The 11,911-nt window shown below is 37.0% G+C and overlaps 1 protein-coding gene across 3 annotated transcripts; it reads left to right on the top strand.

Annotated features, from left to right (window-relative positions):
* Positions 1-241: 241 nt before the first annotated feature.
* LOC121237548 (signal peptide peptidase-like 2) lies at positions 242-8,538 on the top strand. 3 transcript variants are annotated; one of them, XM_041134335.1, is made up of 15 exons: positions 242-1,039; positions 1,166-1,431; positions 2,167-2,325; positions 2,440-2,551; positions 2,861-2,980; positions 3,164-3,315; positions 3,423-3,605; positions 3,873-3,907; positions 4,747-4,903; positions 5,328-5,381; positions 6,864-6,956; positions 7,059-7,201; positions 7,871-7,941; positions 8,113-8,196; positions 8,269-8,538. In XM_041134335.1, exons 2-15 carry the CDS (start codon positions 1,285-1,287, stop codon positions 8,385-8,387), a joined length of 1,629 nt encoding a protein of 542 aa, XP_040990269.1. In that variant the 5' UTR covers positions 242-1,039; positions 1,166-1,284; the 3' UTR covers positions 8,388-8,538. The 3 variants fall into 3 exon arrangements, with proteins under 3 accessions (XP_040990269.1, XP_040990270.1, XP_040990271.1); XM_041134336.1 differs by lacking the exon at positions 242-1,039 and having other exon boundaries at positions 1,146-1,431; XM_041134337.1 differs by lacking the exons at positions 242-1,039; positions 2,167-2,325 and having other exon boundaries at positions 1,294-1,431; positions 2,379-2,551.
* The last annotated feature ends 3,373 nt before the right edge of the window (positions 8,539-11,911 follow it).

Here is an 11,911-nt window from a genome sequence, read left to right as displayed (position 1 = left end):
AATTGTAAGTATATATAATTTATTCCTAAGAAAAATATATGTATAATAAAGTGTATCACATATTATTTTTAAATTTTTTAATATAATTTTTAAATTTAAATAAATAAATAATTTATTTTTTGCATACATTCCGTATTATTTTAATTTTTTTAAATCTTAAAAGTCTGGAGAGCAATAATATGAGGAGAATCTTAATTCGTCGCCTGTGTTAAATAGTAAATGCGATGTCAAAGGAATCTGCAGGACTCGATGACAGAACTCTAGTCCTCAACGTGATTCGCTGTCTGCCTTTCCTCACTATTGAGAATTGAGATCGAGCACTCCGTCTTCTCTCTCCCAGAGTCCCAAAGACCTTTCCTTTGCCAAACCCAGATGGCCTACCAAGACCCGAATCCCGTCCTCTTGGCAGTGGCATGAAAATGTCTTCGCCCACCACAGAATTACCATTTTCGCCCTCATCTCCCTCCCCATGTCTCCCACCAACTTGAACATTCTACGTATGCTTCCTTGCAATACACCGGTCTCAGTTACTCCACCCTGCTTGTTTTACCCAACAGTAGTTTGAATCCGACATCGATCATTGACAGAGACCCTCAGTCCGACAACCCAAACGCGCGAGGTTCTTAATACGTCCCAATATATGTTCTCCTATAAACCAAATAAAACCAACTGAAATTATAACCAATTTTATCGAGGCCAGGCTAGTTCAATCAGGTTATTCAAGCCAAAACCACTAAAATCCACAGATTCCTAACACCCAGATCCACGGATTTTTAACAAGATATAAGCTTGAGAAGCAAAGGTCAGATGATAACCCCCATTCAGAACGGACCATTTAATACAGACAAATTATTTATATGCTTACTTTAACCTTCAATTCGGAGTATGCTTCAGGGAAGCTATCCAGAATGAAGCAAAAATGCGAGCAGAATCAAATATACTGTGTGTCTTGCCAAAAACAGAAGTCTGAAAAACTTCATTAAACGACAGCGCCTTTTACCTACTAAAATGATGACGCTTTAAGAAAACCTCGTCACTTGTAAACTCTGTAGATTCAATAAAATTTTTAATATTTATTTTTTTCAGCAGTATTCAATTTATTTGTATTTATATGATGTTTTTTCCCCTTCCCCTTGAACAAATACAGCATTGTTTCTGTTAGCAGTCGGCACAAAGAAAGGACCGAAAGCCTCTGCCTCCCTTTTTCTCTGTGCCTTGAGCTGTGATGCAGAGAAAGAGGATCTAAAAGGGTTGGTGAATCTCGTGGAGACAGTTCGAGAATCCATGGACTTGCGGAGGCCTTCCTGGTTGATGTTTGTTTTAGCTGTAATTTCATTGGTCTGTTATTTTTCGACTGTGAGAGCCGGGGACATTGTTCACGACGACAATTCAGCACCTAAAAAGCCCGGCTGTGAGAACGACTTCGTTCTAGTAAAACCTTTTTATCTGATACCCATTTCTTATTTCCGTTCTTTATCATCTGGGTCTTGCTTAATTTAAACATGAGCTTTTTGTTGGATGGCTTAGTTGTATCGAGAGAATGATAATTATAAAATATATCAATTTCCTTTTTTGTTTTAGTTTGGAGTTGATAATGTACCCGCATGCAAATGGAGATGGTGTGCTTACAGTTGTTTTCTTTTTGCTTTTTCAATTTCCTTTTTTTTTTCTTCCATTTATTTATTAGTACAATACTCGAATTGGTATACATGGACCTAGTTAAATTTATCCTAATTCTTATCTTCCTTTGGTTTTTCTCTTCATTTCTGTTTCCCTCGAGATTGGGGCCAGGTTTGATTCTTTCTTTTTAGTTATTTTTCCCTATACATTTTATGGTCAGCTCTCTCTCCTGTGGTTGTCGGTTTTTATTTATTTTATAGTGGGTGTTAGAGTTTTGAATTTTTAAGTTATGATGATGACCTTGTTTTGGTTAATTTAGCTTTGAGAACCTTATATGGTGGAAGTGAGAATTATGACAATACTTGCGTACTTTCTTTAGTCATAACTCGAAGCCTTCTCTTGCTTTGTAGATTCACATGGAATGTAATTTTTACATGCTTTTGATGAGCTCGAATGGAGTATTTACTACTGATTTGGTGTATTATACATTCTTTGATTCAGTTTTGCCCATTTTCTTGTCCATAAATCAAACACTGTTTATGGTAGGTAAAAGTTCAGACTTGGGTTGATGGCATAGAGAATGCTGAATTTGTTGGCGTGGGAGCTCGATTTGGCACTACCATTGTGTCAAAGGAGAAACATGCAAACCAAATCCGTCTGACTCTTTCAGACCCTCGTGATTGTTGTAGTCCAACAAAGAATAAGGTTTTTCTTTTTCTATATCATACACTCTTGATAATTATACACAATCATGCGAGGGTGGAAAATGTGTTTATTGATGCCAATGTTCATGTGATACTCTGATTTGGGTGTTGTTAGCTTGCTGGAGAAGTTGTGATGGTGGATCGAGGGAACTGCAAATTCACAACCAAGGCAAATTTTGCAGAAGCTGCTGGTGCTTCAGCCGTGCTCATTGTGAACAACCAGAAAGGTAATCAGAGTATCTGCTATTCTCTTTCGATGCATGTGTTGACAGTAGAAGTATGTAAGGTTAAGAAATATAAATGCACTATACTACTGAGGAAGAGTTACTTTTGTATCATAGGCCTCTCACTATTCTTTCCGAACGTGCATAAAGTTGTTTTTATTGATTATCCATGATAGGTTAAAATATTTAGGTGTCAATCCAGAGTAAAATTTCTGAAAGCTAAAGATCAAGATTCCCACCATTATAAAAAAGAAGAAGAAAAGATTACCACCATTATCAACTTTGTATTGAAGTTAGTTCATTTTCCTGCAGAACTTTACAAGATGGTTTGCGAGCCAGATGAAACTGACCTAGATATACACATTCCAGCTGTCATGCTCCCGCAAGATGCTGGCACAAGCTTGGAAAAAATGCTAATGAACAGTTCAACAGGTAAGCATTTCCTGGTTCTTCATAGCCACAAATCATTGAGAAATCTGTTGTCCAAAGGTGATATATTGTTGATCACAACTTTCTTGTTGCTTCAAACATATAACTATCTATTTGGTTCTCTCACTCAGGAACACATATCCCACTGTTGCTTTTATATAGCTTGAATCTTTCGTCTTTCTGCAGTGTCTGTTCAGCTATACTCTCCAAGGAGACCAGTAGTTGACATAGCGGAAGTATTTTTATGGTTGATGGCAGTTGGTACCATCTTATGTGCATCTTATTGGTCCGCAAAGATTGCTAGAGAATCAGCTATTGAACACGACAAGCTACTACAGGTCATCCTTTGCTCTTCCTAGCTAATACGTTTAGCATTCCCTAAACTAGCATTCTTCTCTTTCAGCTAGAACTACTGGCTGAATTGCAATTTATCTTGTTCTTGCAGGATGCTCCAGATGAGATCCTGAGTGCCAAAGCCACAGGCACTACAGGTGTTGTAGACATCAACATAACATCGGCCATTCTCTTTGTTGTTCTCGCTTCATGCTTCTTGGTTATGCTATACAAACTTATGTCATTCTGGTTCGTTGAGCTTTTGGTTGTTCTTTTCTGCATAGGTGGTATAGAGGTATACCCCACATAATAAGTGATTAGATTTGACTGCATGCTTGTGTAAATACTTGTTCATATGCATAGGAATGGCAAAAGCATTACACAAACACCCATACACACATGTAACGTGCTCCTTGAGTCAAATGTTCTCCATATTGCGTTCTAGTATATGGCTGAAGATATTTGACATAGTCGTCTTTGTTGCATTGCCCTTCTATTTAGCCTACTTCTTTTTCAATTGATTTTGAGTCAATTCTAACTCTGTAGTTTCATGTATATGCAGGGCTTGCAAATTTGCTCAGTTGCCTTATTATCTAGGTACAAGTCATATCTCTTACTGAGAAATGAGTCAAATGATTTTCAGCAAGTTACCCAGATCTATATTTGAGCAACTAACCAGCCACATGGGCACTTGCAGGCTGTTGGTACAATTGTTACATCTTTCCTTGGAGGCTCTGTGATGCAGGATGAATATTTTGTTATTACTATTTTACGTGATGCTTTAAAAGTGGTTTTTTTTTTTTTTTTATTTCAATAGATGGAGTACAATTTGTATGGTTCAAATACAGTCCAATTAGGATTAAGGGTCCTTTGTACTCCATTTTTTGATGAAGTGATTTTTCCTCCCTCTTCCCCCTCTTCTCTCTCTTCTTCCCTTTTTTTCTTCTTTCTCCAAGGTTCTTCTTCTCTCTCTTCTCTCTATTTCTGCTTCTTTCCTCTCTCTCTTCCTAATTTCTTCCCAATCCTGCTTGTCCTGCATCACTCAGATTATGTCATATCATGCATTTTAGATTGCCATGATTGAAAACTCCCCCAAACTGGCTGTGGCTACAATTTCATGTTTCCTTACCTGAATACCATTGCATTACACGATTGGTAAATACTAAACTAGTCCAACAAGTAAATGTCAATGTGGATGCTTTGTCCATTTACCAATCTGTTTTATATATGTGTTTGTGTGTGTGTGTGTGAGTGAGTGCTGTAAAAGTTTTAGATTTGACAAAGATCACTGGGTTGGCCATTTTTTTCATTCATGTGTTTGTTTATCTTTTCTTAGTAGGTTACTGATAAAAAGGACTCAATGCGAAGCTAGGTGTGAGGTTTTGTTTCTTAATTTCTTTCAACATCTAGTACTAAATGTACACATACTTGTGCAGGTGGTTCAAAAGTCCTGGAGAATCATATATTAAACTGCCTTTCTTTGGAGCTGTCTCATATCTAACTTTGGCTGTTTCTCCATTATGCATAGCATTCGCTGTTGTTTGGGCAGTTTATCAAAATGTCTCCTTTGCCTGGATAGGTCAAGATATACTAGTAAGGATAAACTTTGCCGTGCTGTCTTTAATTTTTATTTTTTTCATCTATTAAAAGTGTTTCATAAGAGATCAAATGGCAGTACAAAGTAGGTTTCCACAAATATATTTATTTATGTATGTTTATCTATGGTATGCATTATTTTGCTATTTCCATTAAATGTAAAAGAGTTCACCCAATCGAAGGGATTGATGTTGCTTTTAAACTATTGCTTGCCATTGCACCTTTTTTGCTTGCTGCTGTTGCTATTTCATATGTATTCATGGAGAGCACACTAATGGATGCAAACTCAACAGATGTTGAACCTGTGTCTCGAGACTTGCTTCAATTTATCTTATTGACTTTTTGGATAAGGTGCTGATGTGCGTGCTTATATGGGTAGAATTCAACTAATACTTGCTTTTCCTTTTTGTTTGTCAATCAGGGAATTGCGCTGATAATTACTGTTCTTCAAATTGTCCGTGTACCCAATCTGAAGGTAATAATTTGAACTCCCAACGTTTGATTGGTGGGGAATGATCTATATTGGGCTATCTTTTTCTAAAATACATAAATCAGTAGGTTCATATAATCAATGATATGCATTTTATTTCTATTTGATATCCACTGGTAATTGGATTGTGATACAATCAATGAGATTGCAAAGGTCAACTATCATCAAGCATTCTGATGGGCACGTATGTATGTAAAAACACTATCACATTAAGAAAAGCATGACTGTAAAGAAACATTAACAGTAAACAGCATGAGACTCCATGCAAATCCAAATATATTAATTTGAAACTAATAAAGAAATATAAGCAGGGAAAGACTTAAGTTTTGCAAATTGGGGAGCATATTAGCTTTACATTTTTTAATGTGTTTGACTCTTTTAGTGCTCTGACACTGAGAGTAGCTTGTGGCTTAAATCTATGGCGTTATATGCAAATTTCCCAGTTAATAGTTGCTATACATTGTAAATGTGATGCCAATATTTTACTGAGGAAGTTAAAATAACCAGTGATTGGAAAGAGCTATCAGACCATAGAAGTTAAATCGTTGTAATCACATATTTTGATACAGTGAGGAATTTTGAGATGTTGAATGGATAAGGCAACTTTTACTTACCAAGAAAAAAGAACAGATAGGCAACTTTCCCTTTTAAGGCTGTTAATAATGTAGAAATCAGATTAAAGCCTGTAGACAAAGGAATAATCTTCATTCATCACTTTATGTGTTCATTGTTTTTATACACGATGCTAATAGCTAAAATTTGGAAAGCAAGCAAATTGCTTTTGAACTACTGAAATCATTAAGTCAGCCATCTCAATTGAGCTCATCTAAAATTTGGAAAGCGGTTTCAAGTTTGGCTACAATACAAACTAGATAACGGAACGCTGGGCTTGGCTGTAGGTGTGTGATGCCTAAAAAGCATGTGATCAGTTACCTTCTGAGCTGCTGTATAGAATGACACACTAGAAGTTTGCTTGACACGGCATGATGAAAAAAGCTAGGTTATTAAATTTGGGAGGTGTGCTACCCATGTTGCTGGAGTTGCGAAAAGGATGTAGAGAATTCATTTTTGTATTACAGTTTTTTCTTTCATTACCAATGTTACCACAGCACATTGGTAGGTAACATTGATAATGAAATGATATTTATTTAATGAAACAAACACTCTTCTTAAAACGTTCTTACATAGACCATTCTTTGTAGGTTCAAGTTTCAGGGTAATATGGAAAGTTATATGGACAAACGTTTTAATGTTTTAAAATATTTTTGGCCAAACTAAAAAACAAAGCACATAATCTATTTTGAGATGGAGGAGTATCAATTAATCCTTTACAATTATTGAATATTCGTTTATCGGTAAGTTCGATTTCATCTCGAAGTTTAGATGGAAGCGATTTGAAAAGCATCAATACACCAGGCAATTGAGTCACTGTTCTTCTGACATGCTTCTTAATAACTTGTTAATCAGGTGGGTACAGTTCTTCTCAGTTGTGGCTTCTTGTACGACATCTTTTGGGTGTTTGTTTCTAAGAAATTGTTCCATGAAAGTGTGATGATTGTGGTGAGTAATCGATATAAGCTTACTCTGCTGGATCATGACAAATGGTTTATTCTACTAGGGCCTTCAAATGCTGAAGAGAACATCAAATTATCTTTTGAATAGGTAGCTCGTGGTGATAAAAGTGGAGAGGATGGTATCCCCATGCTACTGAAGATCCCACGCATGTTTGATCCTTGGGGTGGTTACAGCATCATAGGATTTGGTGACATCCTTATACCTGGACTACTAATAGTGTTCTCTCATAGGTCAAATCTCCTTTCCTCCTTTGCAAGCATTTGTTCTTACCATTGCTTTATACTTGCTAGCTTTAGCTATGAAAGAGTTTGTTCTTACCAGTGTTGCCCAATCTTGAACGGTTCTCCCCTTCTTTTGGGTTGGGTTTTAAAACAAGTGTTTCATAGTTTCCATAATAAATGTTTTTTTTCCAAAGATTGGGCAGCTGTATCCAAGTTGTTTGGATTGTCTTCCATTCATGGAGTTCTAGGCAGAACAACTAATTTGAAGAAATATTATTTTCAGCGATGAAGTTGGTTAATTCTAAGAGATGAGAACCAAAACAATAGTAGAGAGAGAGAGAGAGAGAGAGAGAGAGTGAGATCCTGAATGATAAGATAAGAAACTGTAATTAATTTCATCATTCTGAGAAACTTGTTATTGTGCTTCCTTGACTGTCGATTTCTTTTTCTTTCTTTCTGCTTCGAATGTGGAAGATGCAAGAAACTAGAGAAAATTGAGTTCTTACAACAGCAATTCCAAGTCTAGATAGTTGTAGGATTCCAAAATGTCGTTCTTCCCCCCATTCAGGTCATAATTGCCATTGTTGCATGCTTTAAACTAGTGGAACCACAATGAGAAACCCTTATACATTTTATATTATATAGATGTGCAATCAATTTCTTGGAATGTGCTTGCAGGTATGATTGGCTGGCAAATAAGAGTCTACGAGCTGGATACTTCTTGTGGGCAATGCTTGCTTATGGATTAGGTATGAAACAATTAACACAGTCTCCTTTCTCTTGTTATCTGATGGTAAGACTTCATACTAATCGTGAAATATGCTAGGTTCAATGAACTGTACATGTCAGTTTCCATTCATGATTCATTAATCAGGTTTTTCAAGAAACGTCATGCATTCAGTGTTTGACATGTTTGGCAGGTCTTCTCATTACATATGTGGCATTGAATTTGATGGATGGGCATGGTCAACCAGCGCTGCTTTACATCGTCCCATTCACCCTCGGTAATTTTTGTGTAGAAAGATCTGGAAACCATGTTGGATAACAAAATGGCTTAATATCTTATACATACGCAGGCACATTTCTAACACTGGGGAGGAAGAGAGGCGATCTCAAAGTCCTGTGGAGTATAGGAGAACCAGAAAGACCCTGCATACATATCCAACTCCAACACACTGAAGAATCCGATGAATAAAAACAAGATGAACTTGTATTATGTTGCAGTGTTTGTAGCGTGTTGCCAACCATTAGGAATCTGGTAAATAGCCTACCTGCTTGCATGGTAACATGGTAGCGTTGTAATGTTTTATCTTGATCTCTCCTTTATACCAGGGCCTTACTGTCAATCAAGAATATCAATCAAAACGGTGCGTAAGTAACATAAACTGACTTTTGATATTCCCTCTGATACTCAGAACTTCGATGGCGCCATTCAGAGTATTGGGGCCGTCCTTGCATAAAAAAAAAAAAAAAGAACCTGTTATCAAACATCATAGAGGTTTTGGGTGCTGTTTGTGTCAGTCCGTGGGTTAGCAGCAGCTACATTTGTTTCTTTTCCCTCTTAATTCGTTCTTTTGGTTTTGGCTTTTGGGTGAAAGGAAAATGCTAGAAAGAGCTCTTCAAATTTACTGCTCAATCTTGCTGCTTAAGCATTTTAAATTTTTTATCTTTTTTATTTTTTACTTAATAGTTAAGAAAGTGATTATTAGTGAAATAATATTTTTTTTATGTTAAAAAAATATTTGAAAATAAATAAATAAATTTATAACAAGCGGTACACCTAGTTGTAATGGCAACCCGCTAGCACCATCCTAGGGTGAAATACTCTGCTTTCAATATCCTCAGACGAGACCAAGGCATGGCTCTAAGTAGTGGGCAAGGGCATGCAGACTGCAGATGCAGGTGGGGTTGAGCCATTGTGAACTGCATGTGAGCATGAAAGGGCACAAGACCACGAGTGTGAGTTGTCCACCACATGATAATGGCAACTCTTCTTTTTGGAAATACAAAGGCGGCATGTTGTCCCACGTCTACTCTTTTGTCAACATTGTTAGGCCATGGAAATGTTAAAATTTGAGAAAATTCAAAATTTAGTTATTGGGTTTTTATATTTGGCAACTATGGTTGGGTTCATAAATTTATTAAGAAAAATTATGTTATCAAACCGATGAATGGTGTACTTTATACACTGATTTAAAAATAGAATAACTCATTTATTATTCCTTAGAATTTTGTGATTTCTTTCACATATCTATCCATCTAATATCCATATGGAACTCTATGACAAATTTATACATGAGAAAAGTTAAGAGATGATGATGAATGGAGGGAATAGAGTGAGAGTTTCTTAAAACTGTAACAAGTTTTGAATCTTCTGTGGACATGGAGGAATCCTTTTACCATTACTAACAACGCTGTTAATGGCTAAAGCAGTCACTATATATATTCATTATGCTTATGTAGCCGTTTTCCCCTTGCCACGTGCTTGCACAAGGCTGTCACTTTCCTAACGGTCACAAAACGGCCACTGTGCATGCACCATTCTACGGTTGCAATTTCCCCAAGTCGTGCGGTCGAAATTTCAAACATGGAAGTAATCCCCTTACTTGGAGAAGATTTGGGCTACCTTTTTAATTATTTTTGAAAAAAGAAGTTCTATATACATAAAGAGATTATATAAAAATAAATTCACAATATGATGCAGTTTTATACGATCTATTAGATCTACTTTACGATAAAAATAATTTTACAATCTAACGTCGTACCACATCAAGTCACGTTATTTTGTAGGTTTACTTTTGTGTAATCTCAGATTTATTTCTCTTTAAAAAAAATTTATTATCAAGCGGCCATATAGAACACATATAGTTAAGTGTTTATGTGACATAACTTGATTTATAAAATAAATTTTAAAATTTAAATCTTACGAATCAAATTTTATAATTTAAATTATGTGAATGGTGTGCTCTATATATGAACTTGATAATAGAATAGCCCTTTATTTTATGCTCAAAAGTAGTTTAGATTTATGATATATATTCCTTTTTAGGTTGAGTAATATCATTCTTAATTCATCAACTTCAATTGATATACCACAAGTACATGAATTCAAGAGAATAAGCTCCCCTCCCATGCATATTCAAAGCTTCCTATAAGAATTGGTTCTAAATTACTACAAGTTTCATTAGTTGGACTTTTAGTTCTATATAAATGTGATATAACCGTACCATTAAATTGCTTATATCTCATGCTGAAATTCACTGAGCTTGACAACATGTGAGACTAGAACACCTTTTCATTGATATTGATATTTGATCTATAATTCAGATTAGGTGCGAGGCCAGATGACCCAGATATGGCCCAGAACAACTAGCTAATCAGCTGCACCATATAGATTGATTTCAAAGAAAAATGCTACTTACAACCGGCGTGCGCAACCTTTGCGTAACCGGCTGACATAATTGGATCCCATCATCTTATTTTCCCTTTTCTTTCTCCGTCTTTCAGTCTTTCTCTCCCATTTTATTTTTCCATCTTCTCAAATAGCTCTCTTTTCTTTTATACTCAACTAAAAGCATTCTATTGCAATATTACTTATGAGAAAAATCTAACAGACGAGATCCTAAAAAATCTAACACAATCCTCAAATGGTAGAATGCATCTTCTATTACTCATGATCTTCAAACATTTGAAGCAAAAAAATTCATACTTCCGTCGTTGAGGTTTAAACATTACATAGAACTAAAAATGAAAATAAGAGGAAACTTAAAAACCGCAAATCATGCTTTAACCAAGCCTTTGCTCTTGTGGTACAGACGGACGAAACGCAGCAACACCACCTCTCAAATAGCTCTTCGACCTCAACCTTCGACGAAACCCATTTCGGAACCCATATACATGCCGACATTCATGAAATTTTCCACTACTGTGCTAGCCCTTTTTTTTTTCACTACGTGCACCCCACATGCACGATTCCACCTTCATGTGAATGCCGCCCTTCCATCCCTATCTGTTCTCCATTTTTATATCAACAAATAGACATGTATCCCACCCTACCTCACAGAAATCACCAACCCAAGCTATTGCATCTCCACAATCCGCCAGCCACGTATCAGAACAAACCGAGAGGAAGAAAACAACTCCCGTGCGTCCTCTCCACCATGGAATCACAACCCGTGTACATCCACATTGCAACCTTCCACGGGCTACACCACCGTATTCGATATTCAAGTATAGTTTCACCACCTTCTTCAAGCCAAAAGCCAACTTGCGCCATGGGTTACACCCCCGTAGCCCACTCTTCCTCCACGTTTTCAACTCATATGGCAAGCCCCATACTCCTCTGTTTTAACCATCCAAAAATAGAGCAAACTTCCGTTGCTATTGGAGTTGTCCACGCCGTAAAACCCCACAAAGCTGCACCCTCACGACTCCCCACAACCACGACCTCAGCCCTACGTTTGGTCTCGCAGCACTGCTACTCCGGCGCACCACCACTAGAACCCCAGATCACCACCGCGAACCACCCCATTCTTACACGCAGCAACACCTCACACAACTCTGTTTTTCCCACCCAAAAACAGAGCAGTCGTCCACGCCAACAGCCCCGTTTCCTCCACACCTCAACCGTGAGGGCCCCCGTTACTGCTCTTCAGATCAAGGCCAAATGCCAGTAGCGACAGAAGCTGCCAACCATTGTCCCGACTGCCGTAAGCCGTT

This window comes from Juglans microcarpa x Juglans regia, chromosome 6S (genome assembly GCF_004785595.1).
Source record: "Juglans microcarpa x Juglans regia isolate MS1-56 chromosome 6S, Jm3101_v1.0, whole genome shotgun sequence".
NCBI lineage: Eukaryota > Viridiplantae > Streptophyta > Magnoliopsida > Fagales > Juglandaceae > Juglans > Juglans microcarpa x Juglans regia.
Note: the sequence above shows the minus strand (reverse complement) of the source record. Positions and strands in the feature narration are given on the sequence as shown.

What these genes read in the sequence shown, in the direction of transcription:
- LOC121237548 (XM_041134335.1), top strand. Translation starts at nt 1,285, where the DNA reads ATGGACTTGCGGAGGCCTTCCTGGTTGATGTTTGTTTTAGCTGTAATT. An exon ending in TCTGCATAGGTGGTATAGAG is followed by an intron (nt 3,606 to 3,872) that starts GTATACCCCACA and finishes ATGTATATGCAG; the next exon opens with GGCTTGCAAATTTGCTCAGT. An exon ending in AATGCTTGCTTATGGATTAG is followed by an intron (nt 7,942 to 8,112) that starts GTATGAAACAAT and finishes CATGTTTGGCAG; the next exon opens with GTCTTCTCATTACATATGTG.